Genomic DNA, 26819 nt, shown 5'->3' with positions numbered 1-26819 from the left:
ATCAATGTACCAGTTTCCAGTGTCTGGACTGTACTCCATCACATCAGTGAAGCTCATGTTCTCTTCTTTCTTTTCCATTTTGGCTGCTGCCTTGGTCATCTCGTTTAACTGCTGCAGGAGCAGTTTCCTGTCTCGCATGTTCTTGTCATGGGCTGAAACATCCGACACATTCTGGTGAACAAACTGACATTTGGGCTTTTTGCCCACCGCTGTCATCCTGAGGAAAGCGTGTACAACTATCTGTAGGATGTCCTTCATTTCTGTTGAATTCTCCATTGCAATATTCATGATGGTGATATCACTCAGCCCCACAACAAGTGTTGCAAGCTCATTGTCGTGCTCGTGGCTATTGTCCAGTTGTGCGAGCTCTGGTGACTTTAAGCCCTCAGTGTCAATGATCACCATGAAGTCACAGTTGAAGTCTTTTCTGACATCTTCATTGATTTTAATCAGCAACATAAAGGCACCTCGAGTGCATCGACCACTGCTGACTGCAAACTGCACTCCAAACATGGTGTTGAGGAGAGTGGACTTTCCTGTGCTCTGAACTCCAAGAACTGTGACTACTAGGATCTTGTTCTTAGGAGACACCAAGGCATTGAGCTGAGAGAGAACGTCAGTCACCCATCTGAGAGGTATGTTGGATGCTTCTCCATCTACAAGCTCAAGTGGAAATCCATCAAGCATTAACTCAGCACATAGCTTTGGGAGATGCTGTAGTTGTTGACGTGCTGGGTCTGTTTTTTTAAGGGAAAGGGAAGCTTCATAGATCTGCCCCATCTCACGGAAGAAGTGTTCAGTCCCTAATGAGCTGTTGGCAAGTTGTTGGTCAATCTCCTTGATCTCCTCTTTGTTCTCAGGGTTTTTGCATTTTTCTTTGTACTGCTCCCTGAGGTCAAAGAGTTTTTTCCGAGACACGTTATCGAGGTTCATTCGCATCCATTTCAGGAAATAGCACCTCTCCATCCCTGGGCTTGATATTGCATTGATGAAACATGTCATTGCCTTTGAGATGTCCTGAGAGTTCTGTTTTTCCCGAAGATGTTTTTTTTGTAGCTGAAGATCACTTTTGTACTTTTCTATATTTTCAGACCCAACTTTCCGAAGCCGGAATTCTTCCTTCTCCAAGCAAGTAAGGTCCTTCCATATTTGGCCTTGCAAGGGAAGCTGAGCTTCTTTGTATTTAAGAAGGTCTTGAATTTCTGCAGTGATGGCATCTGCATTTGTCTTCGCTGTCAGGCACTCTGGCGAGTCTTCATCAATCCAGATTCCATGTTCATGGGCAATGGCAGACATTTGTTCAATTCCCATCTTCATCTGTGAGTTTTCAAATACATTGCTGACTTTTTCCCGCAAATCTTTGACAAAGTCTGCATCATTCATACCCTTAGTCTTTAAAAGGATGTTGCTATTAGTCAAGTCCAACTTGGTTGCTAACTTTTTTACAGCATCTAATTTGAAATCTTTGCTTTGACGGTTACCCACCAAGAAGATCTGGGCCTGGTGGTTTTGGTTGGTCAGCAGCTCACACTCAGAGTCCAAAGCATCAAAGAACACAAAAACTGCTGCAGATGTCTGACACAAGAAAGCAAATTGTGTTTCAAATGAAGCAATGTCCCCACGAAGGTTAGCTACAGCAACTGGCTCGCTGAAGACATCCATGTTTTTGTTCCCACAAGGAAGATACCAAGTCATTTCAACCAATCCATTGGATATTCTCCTTGGGCTGTCACCACACTCCATGTTGGAGTGAACAAAGGTGTCATGGTACTGCTGAGAATTGCTCAGAAGCTTATTGAGGATCTCTGACTTGGACAAGGAGCACTCACCCAGTCTCACAAAAGATATCATTGGAAGTTCAGAGACAACAATTCTCTCTTCAATAAATCCCTTGGATTCTGAAAGTGACTGAGGTCTGTACTTTTTAACAATGTCTCTCATGGCCCAAAGCATGAGTGTGCACTGCTTTGTGTCACAGTTGGGAAGCAACAAAGGCACGGAAAACTGACACATGGACATTTTGAGGGCCATTTCCTGCTGAACAAAACCATCAGAGCACAGGAAGAGAGCTGTGACAATGTCAAGGGGATTCAGTGTGTCACCTGAATGTGTACTTTTGTCAAGATTATCAAGATCTAAGTGATCACCAGAGTTTGACTCGCATGCAGATGTACATTTCACATTCCTAGCTGTCACATTAACCATCATTAGTTTCTTCAGAAAATACCATGGAAGATCTGAATTACACTTGGCAGGTTCATCGGTAATGGTCTTCTCGTCAATGCTTAGAACTGTGCTGAGGGACAGCTTCTCTCTGTAGTGTTGATCCAACCCCAGATCCTCCAGTAAGCTCTCTAGGTGTGTCTCTGTTAAAAAAAAAAAAAAACATGAATATTAAACCCAATGTTTAGTTTTACATTTCTAACATTTGACTGCATTTTGCTTTAACACTGTTCTGAAATTAAATCTTGCAAAAATGATGACTATTTTTGGCAGTCAATCAGTAAACTGCTTGCCTAATGCCTTGATACAAAACCTTTGACAATAGTAGAATGAAATCTTCTGTTTCCATTAGTTTTGAAGTTGGTCCCAAATGTCGATTTTTGTGAAGAGAAGACACATAATAATCTAATGTGCAGCATGCAATGAAATTGATGGAATTGTAAAATGACTTGAAAGAGGTGGATAGAGATATTTGTGAGCACCAGAATACAGCAGATTTATGAAATGCTCAGAACTCTGACCTCGGGGTCTGCAAATTATTATTAAGGAGTACACTAATCGACAACTGGACAATAATTGGTTCTGGATACATTGTGCCATCTTGAGGGCCAGTATCCCATGTTCAGTAACTATGAACTCTTGCTTTCACCAACTCATAAACAAAGATACTATTCAGAATGATTTTATGTTGAATGACTGTATAACCACCACGGCCCCACACAATAGAGACTCTTGCAATCCTGTGCAATAAACCTGCAATGTGCAGTGGTGACTGGTCATTATGGGCAGGTGGGGCACAGCTCCACCTAGTGTCAGTAGAAAGTATTACAAATAATGATTACAAAAAAATGCACAAAAAAAAAAATATATATATAAAATATATTTGAAGATCATGTTTAATCATCTGATTCGTCTGTACATTGCTGTTTTAGTCTGTGTTCTTCTAATTAGTGTCTACAGTGTGTGCCTATTGAGCTCTATAGAGCCATGTGGGACAAAACCCGATCATGCCCCTCCCTCTTACTGTCTAAGTGAACGGTGACTGTAAAAACTACACTGCGCATGCTCAGAATATTTTCCTATTTAATGTGTGTGGCAAAAAAATAATGACCATAGAGTGGCGAAGTCACGCCCATCCATGGGACCTTATTTCGGAAAAATTATGCATTTAAGTCAATGAAGAGAGAAAACGTATCTTTCGATCCCATTTGAATTGTGCCATGAATTACACATATGATGTTTGTCAATCTTTAAAAATCATTTCCATGTCAAAAAAGTCACAGTTTGTCGTAAAACTGTTGAAATATAAGACTATGAAAAATACGCAACTAGAAAGACTACAAATCCCAGAGTCGCGTGATGTCATAACTGTTTTCCTCCACTAAGAGATAGCTAAGATCAGCGCCATATAGATAGAATCTACACTGAACAAAAATATAAATGCAACACTTTTGTTTTTGCTCCCATTTTTCATGAGATGAACTCAAAGATCTAAAACCTTTTCTATACACACAAAATAACCATTTCTCTCAAATATTGTTCACAAATCTGAAAAAATCTGTGATAGTGAGCACTTCTCCTTTGCCGAGATAATCCATCCCACCTCACAGGTGTGGCATATCAAGATGCTGATTAGACAGCATGATTATTGCACAGGTGTGCCTTAGGCTGGCCACAATAAAAGGCCACTCTGAAACGTGCAGTTTTGCTTTATTGGGGGCGTCTGGGGGGGGTCCGAAAACCAGTCAGTATCTGGTGTGCCTCACGCAGTGCAACACATCTCCTTCGCATAGTTGATTAGGTTGTTGATTGTGGCATGTGGAATGTTGGTCCACTCCTCTTCAATGGCTGTGCGAAGTTGCTGGATATTGGCAGGCAGGGCCGGCCCGCCGCACTGGCGTTATAAATGTTCACCTAGGGCGCTGAACTGTAGAGTAAGCACAGGGGTGCAGTCCAGATTTAAAAATTTTTTTTTTTTTTAAATAGGCCTATGTAGGCTATATATTTATTTTTTTGTAGGCGCCCCTCAGATTCCTTTTTTTTAGGCGCCGCTCAGATCAGCATTCATTTGTTTTTTTGAGAATATGAAAAATAAAAACGTAGGGGCGCCCCAACACTGCACCACCCCTCTATGTTTTCTTTGGTTCTGTCCATTTGTGTTTCGCGTGTCGCGCGCGCTCGCGTCTTGAACGAGAATTAGAACTTCACTGTCACAACATGAAGCGGGGCAACCCCAACAAAAAGCCGTCTGGGGCGCATTGGAAAAGGCGAAGAAAGAGAGAGGAGGAAAAACTCCAGGAAAACAGAGGTATGTCTGTTTGTGTTCATTGGCATTGTTCAAGCAACGGTATAAAGCTAGCTAGCTAACGTTAGCTAATGATAGCAGCTGATATATAGTATGATAGAAGCTAGCAGATGAGCTGCTTTACCATCTAGCTTGATAGCTCTTTTTACACCAACTGCACTGTGTGGTTTTTCTTGTATTCATTATATATATTTATTATTATTAAAGCTATCTATTTTGTTCCATCTGTAGCTTACAAATGGTAATGGACACAAAATAAGTCTGCTAAATCATTAGGTTATCACTTAAAAAATATATTTTGCATATTTGGGCACAGGAAATTATGTCAGCTAGTCTGAACTGCTCAGTATTATTGCAGATAGATACCTACTAGGGCTGAACGATATACCGTGTCATGGTGATAACCGCGGTATGCGCATGCGCGGTATTCACACCGCAGAGACGTGCGGTTTTATTCATTTAAAAAAAAGAATGCTAACGCACTTTAGCACAGAATTCAAAATAAAGATACCCTTATTACTTATCGAAACTGCACATACAATATATCCGATTAAAGCTGAGACTCCACAGATTATTTAAGTATAGTATCTAAGCGATCCGATCTCGCAACAGGGGAAGCAAACACAGACATCACAACACGTACCTTTTACGGAGCTTTTACGGGAGATCGTCTCACCGTAAGGCAAGGCAAGGCAAGTTTATTTATATAGCACTTTTCAACACAAGGCAATTCAAAGTGCTTTACAAAAAATGAAAGAGATTAAGAAAATGGCATTTAAAATCAGTCATTAAAAAGAAAAGCTAATAAAATAAACATTAAAAGAAAAAATACATGGATAAAAGTTACAGTGCAGTCAATTAAACATTAAAAGAAAAAAGTACATGGATCAAAGTTACAGTGCAGTCTAAGATATGAATAGTTCAATTAAAAGCAGCGACAAAAAGAAAAGTCTTCAGCCTGGATTTAAAAGTATTCAGAGTTGCAGCGGACCTGCAGGTTTCTGGGAGTTTGTTCCAGATATTTGGAGCATAATAACTGAACGCTGCTTTACCATGTTTAGTTCTGACTCTGGGGACAGAAAGCTGACCAGTCCCTGAAGACCTGAGAGATCTGGATGGTTCATCATTTAGCAGGAGGTCAGAAATGTATTTTGGGCCTAAACCATTCAGTGCTTTATAAACCAGCAGCAGTATTTTGAAATCTATTCTTTGACACACAGGAAGCCAGTGTAAAGACTTCAGAACAGGAGTGATGTGATCCACTTTCTTAGTGTTAGTGAGGACTCGAGCAGCGGCGTTCTGAATCAGCTGCAGCTTCCTAATAGATTTTTTAGTGAGACCTGTGAAGACACCATTGCAGTAGTCGAGTCTACTGAAGATAAAAGCATGGACAAGTTTTTCCAAATCCTGCTGTGACATTAGTCTTTTAATCCTAGATATATTCTTTAGGTGATAGTAGGCTGATTTAGTAACAGTTTTAATGTGACTGTTGAAACTCAGGTCAGAGTCCATGACTACACCTAGATTTCTGGCTTTATCTGTTGTTTTGAACATTGCAGACTGAAGCTCAGCGCTAACTTTTATACGTTCTGACTTGGCTCCAAAAACCATTACCTCAGTTTTATCTTTGTTTAATTGGAGAAAGTTCTGACACATCCAGTCATTGATTTGTTCAATGCACTTACTCAGTGTTTGAATTGGAGCATAGTCTCCTGGTGAAATTGTTACGTACATTTGTGTGTCATCTGCATAGCTATGGTAACTTATTTTGTTGTTTTTCATTATCTGAGCCAGTGGTAGCATGTAGATGTTAAAGAGAAGAGGCCCCAAGATGGAGCCTTGAGGAACCCCACATGTCATATTTGTCAACTCAGATGTGTATTTACCTATAGAAACAAAGTTGTTTCTGTCCTTTAAGTAGGATTCAAACCAATTCAGAACTGTTTCCGAAAGTCCCACCCAGTTTTTCAGTTGGTCTAGTAATATGCTGTGGTCAACAGTGTCAAACGCAGCACTGAGATCTAATAATACTAACACTGAAGTTCTGCCACTGTCTGTGTTTAAGTGGATGTCATTAAAGACCTTTACAAGAGCAGTCTCAGTGCTGTGGTTTGGACGAAAGCCTGACTGGAACACATCGAAACAGTTATTTAAATGAAAGAAATTACTCAACTATTGAAAAACAACTTTTTCAATGATTTTACCTAGAAATGGCAGGTTTGATATGGGCCTGTAATTGTTCATTACTGAAGCATCTAGATTATTCTTTTTTAAGAGCGGTTTAATGACTGCAGTTTTCAGGGCCTGTGGAAAAATACCTGAGTGAAGAGATTTGTTTACTATATGAAGTAGATCTGAGGCCATGCAAGGCAACACATCTTTGAAAAATCCTGTTGGAATAATATCAAGGCAGCAGGAGGAGGATTTCAGAAGTTGAATAATGTCCTCTAGGTTTTTATCATTAATCTGATGGAATTGTGTCATGATGTCTGAATTGATGTTAAGTGGAGATAGGACAACACATTTGCTGTTCCTGATGCAGAGGCACTGACTGCTTGTCTGATTTTCTGAATTTTATCAGTGAAAAAGGAGGCAAAATCATTGCACGCCCTGGTGGATAGAAATTCAGAGGCTACTGACACTGGGGGGTTAGTTAGTCTGTCGACGGTAGCAAACAAGGCACGTGCGTTGTTTTTGTTTTTGGTAATGATGTCAGAGAAGAACGATTGTCGTGCGTTTTTCAATTCCAAATTATAAAGGCCAAGTCTCTCTTTATAGATTTCAAAGTGAACCTGGAAATTTGTTTTTCGCCACCTGCGTTCAGCTTTTCGACACTCTCTTTTTTCTGTTTTCACGGTCATGGCCTTGGAGCAATGGCATCTATAACATTTTTAATTTTTTAATTAAAATGATCTACTAGCTCATTTACTGAGATGTTAGCAGGGGCAAGTGTGGAAGAAAAATTCTGAGTAAACATTTCCGTAGTATTTTCAGTTAAATATAGCTTTGTGGTTACCTCTTTTTGAACATTTTTGTGAACAGAAATAGAGCTCTCAAAGAAAACACAGGAACCGTAGCTGTCAATCTGATCAAAAGACGTGTTCAATGGCATTAAAACGAGAAAGTAAAACGCGGCTGAATCGGTTGATCCATAGGTTGATAATGTATCTGTGGCTTTGAAGCAATTGTTTATAATCCATAATTCCATTTTTATGTAAAAATCGGATCACAAAAGTTAGCTGCTAATGGTAGCCACCTTGGTGGTATGCAGCTTCCGGTTTTTGCTACGCGTCGTCACTCTCACTCCTTATTTGTTCATGTGTTGGTGTGTGTAGAACTTCCCCTGATATTTGACCTTTTTAGACAGATTTAGCACCAAAAAAACCCTCTTTTGGGGCCATTTGGGTGGATTTTCCATATCTCTGGCCCACCTTGCTGGATTTTGACATGTGACATCTCTTTCTGACCGTCAGAGCCAATGGAATCGAGGGGAAATCACACCGTCCTTATTTGGTAATGTGTGTGTGAGAGACTTCCGCATAGCCAAGACCGGAAGCAGCAGCCACTCTGGTGGCTACCATTAGTAGCTAACTTTTGCTCTGCGATATTTACATAAAAATGGAATTATGGATTATAATTTAAATCATTTTTTAATACAGAGACGTTAAAAACCTATGGATTAACCGATTCAGCCGCGTTTTTCTTTCTCGTTTTAATGCCATTGAACACGTCTTTTGATCAGATTGACAGCTACGGTGAGACATCTCCCCTCGAAGCTACGTAAAGGTACGTGTTGTGATGTCTGTGTTTGCTTCCCCTGTCCGAGTTCAGATCACTCAGTGATGATACTATATACCTAAATAATCTGTGGAACCTCAGCTTTAATCGGATATCTTGTAAGTGCAGCTACGATAAGTAATAATAAGGGTACTTTTATCTTGAGTTCTGTGCCAAAGTGCGTTAGCATTTTTCGCTCAGGGGTCATTTAGATGCTTCTTATGAGACTTGTGTTTTGGTATAAAATGGTTTGTATCGTCAGTTAGCTGAGATTATTTCCGTTAATCTGGTATAACACATTAATAGGTTCTTAAATATTACGATCCCCTGAGACACTGTCGTGAAAAAAAAAAGTAAAGTACCCGCCGGGACTTTGGAGTTTAACAGGTTAAAAAAACCGCAATATATACCGCAGGGGGGGAGAAACCGCGATGTCAGTTTTTTTCAATACCGTGCAGCCCTAATACCTACTACATTATTCTCTGTGTAATTTCCAGGTGCATTGTTAAAATATCTGGGTAATCCCACTCCCACCACTGCACAACCTGAGTCTACTGCATCACTGCCTGTAGCAGGTGAGTTCAGTCAAGTTTTTTGTGATATTGCCTGTTGAGTTTATTAGGGTTGTGGGTAGTTCATACACATGTTCACACCTGGAAGCTTCCCAGCACAGTACCACAGTTTTCTAGTTTATTATTGCACATTACAATAGCACCTATATTACTAATAATGTACATGTTAATGTCAACACACACACACACACACAGTGGGTGTCTGACTGTATCCATGCATGTTTGACTGTCTGCCAGTGAAAACGTATCACTACTACCTGTCCCAAGTGAACCTGCTGCTACACAATCTGCAGGAGAGACATTGGTCCCGAGTACCACGTGAGTCCAGTTTATTATTGCACATTACAATAGCACTTATCTTACTAATAATGTACATGTTAATGTAAAACACACACACACACACACACACACACACACACCACACACACACACACACACACACACACACACACACACACACCACACACACACACACCAACACACACACACACCACACACACACACACACACACACACACACACACACACACACACACACACACCACACACACACACACACACACACACACACACACACACACACACACACACACACACACACACCACACACACACACACACACACACACACACACACACACACACAACACACACACACACACACACACACACACCACACACACACCAACACACACACACACACACACACACTGGGTGTCTGACTGTATCCATGCATGTTTGACTGTGCATGCAGGTGAAAACGTATCGATACCAATCCCAAGTGAACCTGCTGCTACACAATCTGCAGGGGAAACATTGATCCCGAGTACCACAACACAGTCTGCAGCACGTGACGCCACAAAGGCAGCAGCTATTGACCCTGCCGACGGGCCATCCATGTCTGATAAGGTAAGAACAGAGTTTGTGAGCAGAGGATTATAGAAAACTGGTAAATGGGGAAAGAATCAAGAGAAGCTGGCTATTGTACTCACAGAAAAACGACAGCCTTTACTGTTTTTGCTGCAAGCTGTTCTCCCAGAAGGAATACAAATTAATCGGTGCAGGACTAAATGACTGGAAAAATTGCCACCAATTACTGAAAACACACGAGAACACTCCAGAACATACTAAACACATGGAATCATGGAAAGAGTTAGAGTTTCGATTACAAAAGGGGCAAACTATTGATAGGACTGAGATGGCGCTTACAGACATAGAAAGGAAGAGATGGCGTGAGGTGGTAACAAGGTTGGTCGCCATCATTCAATCATTAGCTGAGAGAAACATGGGCCTCAGGGGAACATGTGACACACTCAACAAACCCAACAATGGCAACTTCCTTAAAGAAGTGGAGCTGATGGCAATGTTTGACCCTGTAATGAAAGAACACGTTGCTAAAGTCAAAAGGGGTGCAAGCCATACCACATATCTCGGAAAAAATATTCAAAATGAACTCATTGAATGTATCGGTGAGAGAATCAGTGCCCACATGATTGAAGAAATTAAGAAGGCTAAATATTATTCCATCATTCTGGACTGCACACCTGACATTAGCCACACAGAGCAGTTATCAGTCATCTTAAGGATTGTTACAATGGAGGAGATGCCACAAGTTAAGGAACACTTCATGGGGTTCCTTGTTGCTGAGGAATCAACTGGCGAGAGTTTGTCATCCCTCATCCTGGACAGGCTCCAAGAACTGAACATCCCCTTTGAGGACTGTAGGGGACAGTCTTATGACAATGGTGCCAATATGCGAGGGAAAAACAAAGGAGTTCAGGCCAGGTTACTTGAACTAAACCCGAGGGCACTATTCGTGCCATGTGGCGCACACACTCTCAATCTGGTGTTAGCTGATGCAGCGAAAAGCTCCCTAGATGCCACTGGATACTTTGGCTACCTCCAAAAGCTTTTTACATTGTTTTCAGCATCCACAAAGCGCTGGGACATTTTGAAGAGCCATGTCACCACTACCTTGAAATCATGGTCTGAAACCAGGTGGGAGAGCTGGGTCAACAGTGTGGAAGCTGTGCGATATCAGGCTCAACATGTTCGAGATGCACTTTTGGAGGTGATGGACAAGGCCACTGACATGATGATCAAAATAGAGGCACAGTCATTGGCTGAGGAAGTGGGGTCCTACCGCTTCTCCATTTGCACTGTGGTGTGGTACGACATCCTCAGTAAAGTCAAACAGGTCAGTAAGGTCATGCAGTCTGTGTCAATGCAACTTGACATCGCAGTTGACCTCCTGAGAAAGACAAAGGCCTCCCTGGAAGACTACAGAGCCACTGGATTTGCCTCTGCTCAGATCAGTGCTAAAGACATGTGTGAGAACATGGATGTGGATGATGTCCTCAAGGAGAAGAGGCTGAGGTCAACCAAGAGGCAGTTCTCTTATGAAGCACCTGATGAGCCAATGGCCAATGCCCTAAAAAAGATGGAAGTTACATTTTTCAACAGGGTGGTTGATGTTTGCATCACTTCCCTCAATGAGCGTTTTGAACACCTGGAAGAAGTTCAGGCAAAGTTTGGGGTGCTTGTCAACTTCCCCGAACTGCCCAGAAACGAGCTGACAAAGCAGTGTCAAACACTGAGCAACACCCTGAGCTCTGGCGGACAGTCAGACATAGATGGAAAAGAGTTGGCACTGGAGCTGATGAACTTTCTAACTCTCCCCTCACCCACAATGACCACCCTGGAACTGTTGGTGTTCTTGGAAAGGAAGAACCTGAGGGAGGTTTATCCTAATATGTGGGTGGCCCTCAGGATCGCAGTCACTATGCCAGTGACAGTGGCTTCAGCAGAAAGAAGCTTCTCAAAGCTGAAGTTAATTAAAACCTACCTGAGGTCTACAATGGTCCAAGAACGCCTCAGTGGACTTGCCATCATCAGCATTAACAGTGATGTTTCGCGTCAGCTGTCATATGAGGATGTTATCGATGACTTTGCAGCAAAGAAGTCAAGACGAGTGCAATTCTGAGTGTTTAAGTCAAACAAGTCAGTAAGGTATTTATTTATTATTACAATATGTGTGTTCAAAAACAGAAATGTAATTGTTCTTTTTTTGTATAAATCGTTTTTAATGTGTTTGTTAATATGTTTTCTTTTATTTATTTATTATTACAATACGTGTGTTCTTAAGTGTTCTTTAAAATAGTTCTATAACTCCTTCTGTGGAAGCTACTTGTTTATTAAAAGATGTTTGTTGAATTATAACTAAAGCAAGTGTGGTTTTTGTGTATTTGTGTGTAGGGTGGGGGGGTTGGTGTTTTCAATGTATACTATAGGACAGTAAACCAAAAATATTGTTTAAAAACTGGAGATAAAAATATGAACACATAAATGAATGTTAACTAGGTCAAATAAGATATGAATAAACAACAAAAATAAAATAAGCTACATTTATTGGCTATGGTAGGTTATTGGTTATGTTCACATACTCATTTGATTATTAAAATGTTAACTGATCTTTTTCATATGGGTGTTTTAGAGTTGTACCCCCTAGATCTAGTAGTAATTGTGTGCTCAAAGTGCACCAGATTGAAGCATTTTACTTTAAAATGTTCAAACATTTCTTACCGGGGGTGCCCCCGGACCCCCCTAGAGCAGTGTTTCCCAACCGGGGGTACGCGTACCCCTAGTGGTACGCGAGGGAACTGTAGGGGGTACGTGGAATTCCAAGGTGACAAGTAAAACAAATAATAATCCCGTCAAAAATGATAGTGCGCGATTTGTTTCCCTAGGGAAACAATAGTCTGTGGCACGCACAACCGCGCCAAAATCCCACAATGAAAACAGCTGTTTACCTGCAGCCAGAAAAATACTGGTAGATCTGTATGGAGGTTATTCCCTATCTTTATTCAAGAGCGTGGTATTTAAATTTGAGAGCATACTTTATGTATGTATTTCCCTCAAACCCTGTCCTCGCACTCCAATAGTGCCTGCTTGCACTTAGATTAGCTCTGCTTCTGCTCAAACTGTACGCTTGCACTCAGATATATTGCTGTTTACAGATTTGTTCTGCTCTCAGATTTATTCTGTGCGCGCTCGAAACTTTTGTGCAACAATCCTGTCAAAATCCCTCAACCAATAGGAGGCCAGGTGTCCTTGCGGGTGCGTTCGCTTTACTTATTACAGCGTCCCGTAAGGGCGGTTACTCTTTGGTTTATAAACTCCCGCCCTCCACGGCTTTATAACATAGCATGTACTGCACTTGTTTGATTTACAACTACCTTACATAATAGCTACGTTCAGTGGCGGACTGGGACTAAAAATCAGCCCGGGAATAAAATAAAATCGTCCCTCCGTTGCGTTCTGCACATAGTGCGAAGTGGTTGCTATGCAACAACAATAACAGATAGCGAATGTCGTCGTTTAGGTGCTTTTTTTTCTGGAGATAGGCACTTCTCAATCCACTCCTCCATAGTAAGCCCACCCCGGAGGTCGAAGTTAACCTTAAATGTTTCCATCTTAAGCTTAGTTAGTTAGTTAGTTAGTTTACTATATAAAGTTTAGTTTAGGATTTTATAACGGTTCTCAGACGCGGAGGGATACTGATTTGTGAAAAGTAACAACAACTATTCCCTGGATATAGGCCTACGCTCATTATATCACGGCTAAGAAACATCAGATTGCTTGATTTGACTTGTCCGTTTTATAAACATATACTAACTGTGCTTAACCCCCCCCCCCCCCCCATCCCAAAAAAAAGTTGTAAATGACTGGTGAAAATAAACTGCTAGGCCATACTGATTCTGGATATTATTTTGCTAAGTGTTTTGTTCCTGAATTAAAGTTTAAATGCCTGTTTAAAGGGGACTTGTTCAAAGGGGCTCCATGGTTTAAGCCTAAATGTTACAAGATATATATAGCAAAGATAAGTTGATTATTTTGATTTCATATGTATTTATTTGATTATATTATTTATTTTCAAGGCAACATATTCATTTTTATTGAGTGATTTAAGTTAAAATTAAGAAAATGCCTGAGAATTAGATGTTCAAATTAAGGAGATGAAATAAAGTTATTTTCATTCAATAATCAGTTACGTTCTACTTGTGAAGGATCATCAGCACGTATGAGTGAGGGGGTACTCATGGTATGACAAAAGGCTCAGGGGGTACACAAGACAAAAAAGGTTGGGAACCACTGCCCTAGAGGATGTGACGTCCATCCCCCAATTCAAACATGTTCATACAATACTGAATACATTTGAAGCCTTTTTGCCTATGTCAATAAGTTTCTGTTTTTGTAGTGTATTCGTCTTTTGTAGAGATTTTTAATTTATTCTTTATATATTCTATGGGGGGGGGGGGGCAGCTAAAATCTCGCCTAGGGCTGCAAATTGTCTAGAGCCGGCCCTGTTGGCAGGAACTGGAACACGCTGTCGTATACGCCGATCCAGAGCATCCCAAACATGCTCAATGGGTGACATGTCCGGTGAGTATGCTGGCCATGCAAGAACTGGGATGTTTTCAGCCTCCAGGAATTGTGTACAGATCCTTGCAACATGGGGCCGTGCATTATCATGCTGCAACATGAGGTGATGGTCGTGGATGAATGGCACAACAATGGGCCTCAGGATCTCGTCACGGTATCTCTGTGCATTCACAATGCCATCAATAAAATGCACCTGTGTTCGTCGTCCATAACATACGCCTGCCCATACCATAACCCCACCACCACCATGGGCCACTCGATTCACAACATTGACATCAGAAAACCACTCACCCACACGACGCCACACACGCTGTCTGCCATCTGCCCTGAACAGTGAAAACCGGGATTCATCCGTGAAGAGAACACCTCTCCAACGTGCCAGACGCCATCGAATGTGAGCATTTGCCCACTCAAGTCGGTTATGACGACGAACCGGAGTCAGGTCGAGACCCCGATGAGGACGACGAGCATGCAGATGAGCTTCCCTGAGACGGTTTCTGACAGTTTGTGCAGAAATTCTTTGGTTATGCAAAGCGATTGTTGCAGCAGCTGTCCGAGTGGCTGGTCTCAGACGATCTTGGAGGTGAACATGCTGATGTGGAGGTCCTGGGCTGGTGTGGTTACACGTGGTCTGCGGTTGTGAGGCCGGTTGGATGTACTGCCAAATTCTCTGAAACGCCTTTGGAGACGGCTTATGGTAGAGAAATGAACATTCAATTCACGGGCAACAGCTCTGGTGGACATTCCTGCTGTCAGCATGCCAATTGCACGCTCCCTCAAAACTTGCGACATCTGTGGCATTGTGCTGTGTGATAAAACTGATTTTTTTTAGAGTGGCCTTTTATTGTGGCCAGCCTAAGGCACACCTGTGCAATAATCATGCCGTCTAATCAGCATCTTGATATGCCACACCTGTGAGGTGGGATGGATTATCTCGGTAAAGGAGAAGTGCTCACTATCACAGATTTTTTCAGATTTGTGAACAATATTTGAGATAAACAAGTGAGTGCCTGTTTTTCCTGGCCAAGGTCAGGGTCCTTGAACACAACACAAGCCTAACGTGTCATCACGTGGTATGTCTCGTCTGACAGGGGTGTAGTTCTGACGGAGAGCACCAGAACGCATGCTCCGCTCCGGCACTTCCAAAAATTGCAGAACCCATAAGGAGCCGTACACATGCTGCAGTTTTTGCGTGGCTGTGTCTTAGTTGAAAGCCCAGTGGCGATCTGCTCATCTGTCATACAGTCAATAACTTTGTTGTTATTAGCATCTTGTTAGCTAGCTATGCTAACGAATATAAGAAGCTTCTTCTACAACCAGTGAGGTAAAGGCACATCTTTATATGATCATTATAGTTATAAAACAAATAAGAGAATAAAGTAAACAGGTATAAAATACTATATGACAGTAAAAAAAAGTTGTTATTAATAAACAAGAATACAGTTTGAAAGGAGAGTGATTTGTAAAATACCCATAAAGAAAAAGTAAATCTGTTTACAGTTCTGTTTCATCTGGGTGTTGAGAGATGTATCCATAGATCTCCTAATGTTGCTCTCAAAGTGCACCAGATTGATGCTTTTAACTTCAACATTTAAAAAAACAAATCTTCGTGCATGCGTGAGTCATGGCAAGATATCTGGATTAAGAGGTTGCTTTTTCTTTGCACAGCATGAAAGAAAGGTGAAATGAGTGGGCTGTGATTTTAGTATTTTTAAGCAGAGGTCAATAATGTGTACGGCCCTCGGAGGATGTTGAAAACATTTAAATGGCCCTTGAGAGGAAAAACGTTCCCCACCCCTGCTATAGGGGCAGTGTGCTGCCATCCCCACCATACGTCATCTCACATAATTCAGAGCTGATTGGCTGTAAGTACGTGTCCAGCGAAAAGTGTGGTGTGTGAAGAGGAGACAAAAGAGGTGCAGTGACGCGTCCTAAAACCCGGAAGTAAGCTGCGCATGGCTTCCCTCGACAAAAAAGCAATGACATTTCTCCATAGGATTTTAGAAAATAGCTCAAAATAAGATCTGTGGGAAACGTATCTGTTAGATAAATGCACGTTTTGTTCAGCCGGATAATATCCACATGTCTACCCTACTTTTATAATGTTTTAATCATAAATCTATCGATTAGATTTATGATAGACTTTTGAAACTACAAGAAGATAAGGAGGACTTTTACAAGAAATTAAGATATTTTTGTCCAGAAGGATAGGCAAATGGACTTCATCTTCAAGTCAAGGTAAGACTGCAATTGTATTGAAAATGGGATCTTACTAAGAGAGAACAATTAAATATTGAAATGATAAAATTACATTTTTTGGGTATCCTTTTGTTGAACTGTCCGTTTAAAATTAATGGAAGCATCAGAAGAAAAAAAACTTTTGAAAATAATATTATATTTTGATTTAAGTCCAAATATAATATTTGTAAACCTGAAGAGTCAGTGCCAGTACCTCACCAGCCATGAACCTCATTGCAGAAGCTTATATATAGACATCTACGTTTTTTGTGCCCCACCACTTTTGTACATATAAAAACGCCACTGGCAATGTGCAATATAAACACAAATGTGAAAAAAGTCCCAACTTATATTCTTTTAAGGTCCCAATACTACAATGCCATCTATGTGACTCAGTTTACTCAAATTGCTGTTACTCATTTTGTAGCTATAGTTGTGTACTTATTTGTCTTTATTTATATTTTATTACTAATGTGTGCTTTACTTTTTTACTTTTACCTGCTATTCAACTTAAGCTGTAACACTTTAAATGTCCCCGCTGTGGGACTAATAAAGGATTTCTGATTGCAAATTGGTTTAAACTTTGTATTTTGATGAAGGAACTACAGAAAACAGGTTTCTTTCTTCCTCAAAGAATCAATCAAAAACAATTCTGCAGTGATGATATATATATATATATATATATATATATATACTGTATATATATATACAGTGGGGCAAAAAAGTATTTAGTCAGCCACCAATTGTGCAAGTTCTCCCACTTAAAAAGATGAGAGGCCTGTAATATTCATCCTAGGTACACTTCAACTATGAGAGACAGAATGGGGGGAAAGAATCCAGGAAATCACATTGTAGGATTTTTAATGAATTAATTGGTAAATTCCTCGGTAAAATAAATATTTAGTCACCTTCAAACAAACAAGATTTCTGGCTCTCACAGACCTGTAACTTATTCTTTAAGACCCTCCTCTGTCCTCCACTCGTTAACTGTATTAATGGCACCTGTTTGAACTCGTTATCAGTATAAAAGACACCTGTCCACAACCTCAAACAGTCACACTCCAAACTCCACTATGGCCAAGACCAAAGAGCTGTCAAAGGACACCAGAAACAAAATTGTAGACATGCACCAGGCTGGGAAGACTGAATCTGCAATAGGTAAGCAGCTTGGTGTGAAGAAATCAACTGTGGGAGCAATTATTAGAAAATGGAAGACATACAAGACCACTGATAATGTCCCTCGATCTGGGGCTCCACGCAAGATCTCACCCCGTGGGGTCAAAATGATCACAAGAACGGTGAGCAAAAATCCCAGAACCACACGGGGGGACCTAGTCAATGACCTGCAGAGAGCTGGGACCAAAGTAACAAAGGCTACCATCAGTAACACACTACGCCGCCAGGGACTCAAATCCTGCAGTGCCAGACGTGTCCCCCTGCTTAAGCCAGTACATGTCCGGGCCCGTCTGAAGTTTGCTAGAGAGCATTTAGATGATCCAGAAGAGGATTGGGAGAATGTCATATGGTCAGATGAAACCAAAATAGAACTTTTTGGTAAACACTCAACTAGAGGTGTTTGGAGGAGAAAGAATGCTGAGTTGCATCCAAAGAACACCATACCTACTGTGAAACATGGGGGTGGAAACATCGTGCTTTGGGGCTGTTTTTCTGCAAAGGGACCAGGACGACTGATCCGTGTAAAGGAAAGAATGAATGGGGCCATGTATCGTGAGATTTTGAGTGACAACCTCCTTCCATCAGCAAGGGCATTGAAGATGAAACGTGGCTGGGTCTTTCAGCATGACAATGATCCCAAACACACCGCCCGGGCAACGAAGGAGTGGCTTCGTAAGAAGCATTTCAAGGTCCTGGAGTGGCCTAGCCAGTCTCCAGATCTCAACCCCATAGAAAATCTTTGGAGGGAGTTGAAAGTCCATGTTGCCCAGCGACAGCCCCAAAACATCACTGCTCTAGAGGAGATCTGCATGGAGGAATGGGCCAAAATACCAGCAACAGTGTGTGAAAACCTTGTGAAGACTTATAGAAAACGTTTGACCTCTGTCATTGCCAACAAAGGGTATATAACAAAGTATTGAGATTAACTTTTGTTATTGACCAAATACTTATTTTCCACCATAATTTGCAAATAAATTCTTTAAAAATCAGACAATGTGATTTTCTGGATTTTTTTTTTTTTCTTCTCATTCTGTCTCTCATAGTTGAGGTATACCTAGGATGAAAATTACAGGCCTCTCATCTTTTTAAGTGGGAGAACTTGCACAATTGGTGGCTGACTAAATACTTTTTTGCCCCACTATATATATATATATATATATATATATATATATATTACAATGCGCTTTTCCTGGTGCTCAAAGCGCTTTACAAGCAAATAAAGAAGAAAAATAACAACAAAAGTAAAAAGTGCAAAGCTAGGTGGAATAGGGGCGACGGGTTAGTGGATTAGGAGTTGAAGGCAAGAGTGAAAAGGTGAGTTTTGAGGGAATGTTTGAATGACGTGAGAGTGTTGGCAGATTGGACGTGGCTGGGGAGGGAGTTCCAAAGTGAGGGGGAGTCTGCTGCGAAGGCATATATATATGCATAATATATATATATATATTATGTCTTATACCCCGATTGCCTTTTACTCTGTTCAATTGTATTTTGAGTCTTATTTAACAGACATATGTTTAGGTTTGATATTCCGGTAGGGCAAAAGGTGGATTTACAAATGGTTATGACTGGGGGGTTTTATGGTTTAATGGTGGGAATGATAAGATAATGTCAAACATAATTCATGGGAATAGGATTAGTAGACTGTTTTTCTTTCTTCTATAGAGTGGGAATGTAAGCTGTATTGGGGGTGCAGAACTTCTTTATCCTCTGAGAATGAAGTTCATTTGAGATCGATTTCAATTGTATCTGACTTTCTTTATTACTTTATTAAATATAAAAATAGACAAGCTTGTTTATTAATCATTTATCAGTTTCTCTTAACGGAATTGAAATGCCCACCACAATGTAATCTGCGTTTTTTCGGCATTCTCTAAACTCTGAAAGGTCTTTATCAACCCAGAAGCTTGTTCACTCAAAGCCATCTGCTCAATTCCAATCTTCATCTTTGGGTCAACATCTTTGACATTGTCTTTATCAACCGTGCAATAATGATTTTATTTGACTTACTTGTGTTGGCAGATGTTACAGTTGGCCTGCTTATTCTTCCATTCCGAAGTTTTGTAGAAACCTCTAGAAAGTAAGACTCCCCTGGCTTCAGGTTGCTGAATGTCATCTTGTTTGTGTCAGTTGTCTCTTTCATAATGTCTCCCTCACTGCAACAAGTCACAATGTAACTCTCCACTTCACCAGCAGGGGGGTCCCAATGCAGAGACAGTGACTCACTGCTGACCTGGTCGACTGTAATCTGCACAGGAGGGCTGGGCTCTATGGGAACATACAAAGGTTTCACTGAAACTGAAAATTCATATTCTGTCAATGTTTGTCTGCATTCTAAAGTGCAAGTAAAATAGTTGTAGTGACCCTTATTTGTCTGAAAGTAACTTTTAACAGACATTTCGTAGATTTGTTCAGGAAGTGATCCAAAAGATTCAGAAAACACTTGTTTTTCTGATTTACCTGTGAAGACAGATAGCGAGGTTGCTTTGCTTTGATTTCCATTGTCTGCAATCCTTGTGATGCTGAAGGTATACTCAGTGCCAGGTATCAGTCCATAAACCTTCACAGGGCTGGAGTCATCAACAGTCAAACTGCCTCTGTGTGTTTCACAGGAGTAATCTAACTGTAGTCTAAACCCAGCAGAGTTTTCAGTGGGTGGAAAGCCAAGAGAAACTGTGTCCTGGTCAGAATCAACAACTGTTACTTCCCCTGGTGGAGGAACATCTGTCATAAGAGAAGAAAAGTACATCTCAGTACCTTCTCATAACGCTGCATATTCGTTACATTAGATCAGTTGTTGACAGTCACACTTACGTTCGGACTCTGGTGCTGCTGAAGTTACTCTGTTCCAGCATTTTAAATCGATTTCAATTGTATCTGACTTTCTTTATTACTTTATTAAATATAAAAATAGACAAGCTTGTTTATTAATCATTTATCAGTTTCTCTTAACGGAATTGAAATGCCCACCACAATGTAATCTGCGTTTTTCTCGGCAGTCTAGAAACTCTGAAAGGTCTTTATTAACCCAGAAGCTTGTTCACTTAAAGCCATCTGCTCAATTCCAATGTTCATCTTTGGGTCAACATCTTTGACATTGTCTTTATCAACCGTGCAATAATGATTTTATTTGACTTACTTGTGTTGGCAGACGTTACAGTTGGCCTGCTTATTCTTCCATTCCGAAGTTTTGTAGAAACCTCTAGAAAGTAAGACTCCCCTGGCTTCAGGTTGCTGAATGTCATCTTGTTTGTGTCAGTTGTCTCTTTCATAATGTCTCCCTCACTGCAACAAGTCACAATGTAACTCTCCACTTCACCAGCAGGGGGTTCCCAATGCAGAGACAGTGACTCGCTGCTGACCTGGTCGACTGTAATCTGCACAGGAGGGCTGGGCTCTATGGGAACATACAAAGGTTTCACTGAAACTGAAAATTCATATTCTGTCAATGTTTGTCTGCATTCTAAAGTGCAGGTAAAATAGTTGTAGTGACCCTTATTTGTCTGAAAGTAACTTTTAACAGACATTTCGTAGATTTGTTCAGGAAGTGATCCAAAAGATTCAGAAAACACTTGTTTTTCTGATTTACCTGTGAAGACAGATAGCAAGGTTGCTTTGCTTTGATTTCCATTGTCTGCAATCCTTGTGATGCTGAAGGTATACTCAGTGCCAGGTATCAGTCCATCAACCTTCACAGGGCTGGAGTCATCAACAGTCAAACTGCCTCTGTGTGTTTCACAGGAGTAATCTAACTGTAGTCTAAACCCAGCAGAGTTTTCAGTGGGTGGAAAGCCAAGAGAAACTGTGTCCTGGTCAGAATCAACAACTGTTACTTCCCCTGGTGGAGGAACATCTGTCATAAGAGAAGAAAAGTACATCTCAGTACCTTCTCATAACGCTGCGTATTCGTTACATTAGATCAGTTATTGACAGTCACACTTACGTTCGGACTCTGGTGCTGCTGAAGTTACTCTGTTCCAGCATTTTAAATCGATTTCAATTGTATCTGACTTTCTTTATTACTTTATTAAATATAAAAATAGACAAGCTTGTTTATTAATCATTTATCAGTTTCTCTTAACGGAATTGAAATGCCCACCACAATGTAATCTGCGTTTTTCTCGGCAGTCTAGAAACTCTGAAAGGTCTTTATCAACCCAGAAGCTTGTTCACTTAAAGCCATCTGCTCAATTCCAATCTTCATCTTTGGGTCAACATCTTTGACATTGTCTTTATCAACCGTGCAATAATGATTTTATTTGACTTACTTGTGTTGGCAGACGTTACAGTTGGCCTGCTTATTCTTCCATTCCGAAGTTTTGTAGAAACCTCTAGAAAGTAAGACTCCCCTGGCTTCAGGTTGCTGAATGTCATCTTGTTTGTGTCAGTTGTCTCTTTCATAATGTCTCCCTCACTGCAACAAGTCACAATGTAACTCTCCACTTCACCAGCAGGGGGTTCCCAATGCAGAGACAGTGACTCGCTGCTGACCTGGTCGACTGTAATCTGCACAGGAGGGCTGGGCTCTATGGGAACATACAAAGGTTTCACTGAAACTGAAAATTCATATTCTGTCAATGTTTGTCTGCATTCTAAAGTGCAAGTAAAATAGTTGTAGTGACCCTTATTTGTCTGAAAGTAACTTTTAACAGACATTTCGTAGATTTGTTCAGGAAGTGATCCAAAAGATTCAGAAAACACTTGTTTTTCTGATTTACCTGTGAAGACAGATAGCAAGGTTGCTTTGCTTTGATTTCCATTGTCTGCAATCCTTGTGATGCTGAAGGTATACTCAGTGCCAGGTATCAGTCCATCAACCTTCACAGGGCTGGAGTCATCAACAGTCAAACTGCCTCTGTGTGTTTCACAGGAGTAATCTAACTGTAGTCTAAACCCAGCAGAGTTTTCAGTGGGTGGAAAGCCAAGAGAAACTGTGTCCTGGTCAGAATCAACAACTGTTACTTCCCCTGGTGGAGGAACATCTGTCATAAGAGAAGAAAAGTACATCTCAGTACCTTCTCATAACGCTGCGTATTCGTTACATTAGATCAGTTATTGACAGTCACACTTACGTTCGGACTCTGGTGCTGCTGAAGTTACTCTGTTCCAGCATTTTAAATCGATTTCAATTGTATCTGACTTTCTTTATTACTTTATTAAATATAAAAATAGACAAGCTTGTTTATTAATCATTTATCAGTTTCTCTTAACGGAATTGAAATGCCCACCACAATGTAATCTGCGTTTTTCTCGGCAGTCTAGAAACTCTGAAAGGTCTTTATCAACCCAGAAGCTTGTTCACTTAAAGCCATCTGCTCAATTCCAATCTTCATCTTTGGGTCAACATCTTTGACATTGTCTTTATCAACCGTGCAATAATGATTTTATTTGACTTACTTGTGTTGGCAGACGTTACAGTTGGCCTGCTTATTCTTCCATTCCGAAGTTTTGTAGAAACCTCTAGAAAGTAAGACTCCCCTGGCTTCAGGTTGCTGAATGTCATCTTGTTTGTGTCAGTTGTCTCTTTCATAATGTCTCCGTCACTGCAACAAGTCACAATGTAACTCTCCACTTCACCAGCAGGGGGGTCCCAATGCAGAGACAGTGACTCGCTGCTGACCTGGTCGACTGTAATCTGCACAGGAGGGCTGGGCTCTATGGGAACATACAAAGGTTTCACTGAAACTGAAAATTCATATTCTGTCAATGTTTGTCTGCATTCTAAAGTGCAAGTAAAATAGTTGTAGTGACCCTTATTTGTCTGAAAGTAACTTTTAACAGACATTTCGTAGATTTGTTCAGGAAGTGATCCAAAAGATTCAGAAAACACTTGTTTTTCTGATTTACCTGTGAAGACAGATAGCGAGGTTGCTTTGCTTTGATTTCCATTGTCTGCAATCCTTGTGATGCTGAAGGTATACTCAGTGCCAGGTATCAGTCCATCAACCTTCACAGGGCTGGAGTCATCAACAGTCAAACAGCCTCTGTGTGTTTCACAGGAGTAATCTAACTGTAGTCTAAACCCAGCAGAGTTTTCAGTGGGTGGAAAGCCAAGAGAAACTGTGTCCTGGTCAGAATCAAGAACTAGTACTTCCCCTGGTGGAGGAACATCTGTCATAAGAGAAGAAAAGTACATCTCAGTATCTTTACATATCTCTGCTACGTATATATTTGTTACATTAGATCAGTTATTGACAGTCACACTTACGTTCGGACTCTGGTGCTGGAGTGTTCTTTCCTTCCTCACAGCATGGGTCAGGGAAGGAATCTGATGCATCATAATATTCCTTGGTAATAAAAAAATATGTTTTAATTGAAATAGTAATGAGTTAATTAATCATATCCTTATTCACAATAGCGTAAATGACAACTTCTATTTATACTGTAATGTTTTAGTTCTTTAATTGTTTACCTCCTCATCAGAGCTATCCATTGCAGAAACACTCTCAGTCATCCCACACTCTCCAGATTATTCAAACAGCTTCTCACTGAAAACATTGAAAAGAATCCTGTAACACCATCTTCTACTCCAACAACTATGTAACACAAAAATCACAGAGAAAAAAAAACAATCAGCAGACTATATGAGCCATGAAGGAAAGATTAAACATGATGAGTCTATTAGGAATTGACTGGACTCTGACCCAGCCCAGCCGACAACAATTTGTGCCATGTAGCGGTGGGCTATTGGTTTAAGTAGCCTACCTGTGCAACCCGGTATCACGGCAAGACGTGAACATGTGACGATTTACCATGCTGGGAGACGTGAAGATGTCACGGTTTCGTCCCCTTCAAACGTGACAGCTACACGGTATTGTTAACCCATGTTAACCAGTGGAGAAATAACCGGAAATACCAAGCAAATGCTACCCCGACGTAATGATTTATTTTTTCATAGTCACACTCGATTACAGCGATTTTCTTGTTGCCCCAGCTGGTCGTCACCTCTTTTAGCAGAAACAAAGGCTACATTAATGTATTAAATCGATGTTAATCCATGCGTGTGGATGTGGAATTAACGGACGTGACGTTGTGCGATTGAGTTGCCAAGCAACAGCTTCGGTTCATGTTAATTTACAAACTATTCAACTACAACTGTAGTTATATTTAAAAACATGTTAGAAGGCCTCACAAAATACTTTAATGCACATTAAAATGTAAATGTGAAGGAATGTGTGTATAACAAAATACATCGGTCATTAAACGAAACCGGAAACAGACGTAGGCAAGATCCTCAGCTCGATGATTGGATGGTTATCCGCAATGCATGCTGGGATTTGGTGTTTATGTGATGTGAAATCTGAAAACGTTTTTTAAAAATTAGGGCCGGGACTTTAACTCGTTAATTAAGATTAATTAATTACACAACAATTAACGCGTTAAAAAAAAGTAACGCATTTTAATCGCACTTATTTTTGCACCGCGGAACGTTTCTCACTGGATGAGTTTCAGGCGTACCGATTATACTGGAGCACCAACTAACGTTCATGACTTCAGACAACAACAAACCACAGTGAACAACAGTGGGAAATGTTTTAAAAAACGGACGGATGGAAGCGTCGATAAGAGCACGGTTGTGTGCAAATTATGCAAAAAGGAATTCGCATATCACCGCAGCACATCAAGCCTCAAGTATCACCTCAATGCAAAACATATAGCAGCTAGCGTGGACGTTAGCCTCTTTTATCGCGTTCACACCAAAAAGAGCCGGTACTAAAATTAGTTCATGAGAACCTTTTTACCCCCACGAAAGTCCCTGCTAGAGAGCAGAGAGCTGCTAGAGAGCAGGGACTTTCGTACGGCTCTCTTGTGACAAAAGAGCTATATTTCTGATTGGCTGGGCGGATTGCAAACCACGCCCCGTAAAACTCCCAAAAAGTTTTGTGAAGCCGCCATTTTATTATCCTCGCATTAGCATTATTAGCATTAGCCCAGCGCAGAAACGCAGAGAGACTAACTTATGGCAACACAAAATAAAACATGGGAGCGGTGGAGATGAGGAGGTGTCGGCGTTCTGGCGATTTACTCGGAAGGCTGCTGGGACTCCCAGCAGCTTCTACTGAAGCCAGTCCCCAACTCCGGGGACTTCCGGCCGGGGACTTTGGGCGGCAGTATACGCCGTGAAGTGGTTTGCGGCCTGCCAGTAAACCCAAAGCAGAAGAAGAAAAAGTGACGTCAGCGGCTTAATTTGCCTAATCCACCCCCAGGTTCAAAGAGTTCTCATGAACTAAATTCTCATGAACCTTTGTGGGAAAAGTACTGCGGTGTGAATGCGCCTAATGGTATACTAAAATCCATGTGAAAAAAATTGCTTCTCACTGTTCTTAGGTCAAATATTTATATGTGATTAAAAATGCGATTAATTTCGATTAATTAATTACAAAGCCTCTAATTAATTAGATTAATTTTTTTAATCGAGTCCCGGCCCTATTAAAAATACAATAATACTTTATTCCGAGTGTGCTTGCTTTTCTCTTTGAAAGTCATCACATAACGGCATTTTAATACACGGTTCGGCTGCATTAAATATTACATATCTGCCGTAATTCTCTATTTATAGAGCCCTGCTGAGAAGACTTCTGGACAAACAGGAGAACTGCCGCCAAAACTGAAAACGTGACGTGGATCATAAATATATAAGCAATTAAACAACATCTTACATTTCTTTTCACACAATACGTCTCCTTGCAGTATCAACACTAATTCGGCTGACTTTTATATTTGATCCAATTGGTAGATAGTCTGTATTTACACCATAACCGTGCAGAGCTGATAGAAAGGGACACCTGGTGGTCAAAGCACGTTATTGAATTGTATTATTTTATTATTAGATATTAATAGGAGGATGTGCAAAACAGACAAACTAATAAGGCTTAATTTAAACATTAAAGAGTACTTTAGGTTAAGGTCTTATTTTGAATAAGAAAAAAGCTTTAAGAAGAATATGGAGGGATGAAACCCTCTTGAAACCGCAGGTCCTTCCTTCCTGCAGCGGTCAGACTTTACAACCAGCACTGCCCCTAGTAGACCCTCCTACACACACCACAACACAGACTATAACACCCCTTGCTGCTAAATACAAACCAACTT

General features: G+C 40.7%; 1 protein-coding gene across 6 annotated transcripts in view; it reads right to left on the bottom strand.

Moving 5' to 3' along the window:
• LOC117549000 (interferon-induced very large GTPase 1-like) overlaps positions 1–26819 on the bottom strand; it is a 91547-nt gene that overhangs the window by 56768 nt on the left and 7960 nt on the right. For 3 of the 6 annotated variants that reach the window (XM_034220540.1, XM_034220543.1, XM_034220546.1), the window contains exons 2-11: positions 24142–24217; positions 23938–24016; positions 23577–23840; positions 23127–23384; positions 22448–22711; positions 21998–22255; positions 21319–21582; positions 20869–21126; positions 20190–20453; positions 19740–19997 (exon numbers count right to left, since the gene is read on the bottom strand). In XM_034220540.1, coding sequence (XP_034076431.1) covers positions 19740–19997; positions 20190–20453; positions 20869–21126; positions 21319–21582; positions 21998–22255; positions 22448–22711; positions 23127–23384; positions 23577–23840; positions 23938–24016; positions 24142–24183 — 2209 coding nt within the window. In that variant the 5' untranslated portion in view covers positions 24184–24217. Of the gene's footprint in view, positions 1–19739; positions 19998–20189; positions 20454–20868; positions 21127–21318; positions 21583–21997; positions 22256–22447; positions 22712–22801; positions 22949–23126; positions 23385–23576; positions 23841–23937; positions 24017–24141; positions 24224–26819 lie in introns of those variants that run through there. The other 3 variants (XM_034220541.1, XM_034220542.1, XM_034220545.1) reach the window with 3 other exon arrangements.

The sequence above is a fragment of the Gymnodraco acuticeps genome, unplaced genomic scaffold (assembly GCF_902827175.1).
Source record: "Gymnodraco acuticeps unplaced genomic scaffold, fGymAcu1.1, whole genome shotgun sequence".
Taxonomy (NCBI): Eukaryota; Metazoa; Chordata; class Actinopteri; order Perciformes; family Bathydraconidae; genus Gymnodraco; species Gymnodraco acuticeps.
The sequence above is the reverse complement of the archived record's forward strand: the minus strand, read 5'-3'. Positions and strand labels throughout refer to the sequence as shown.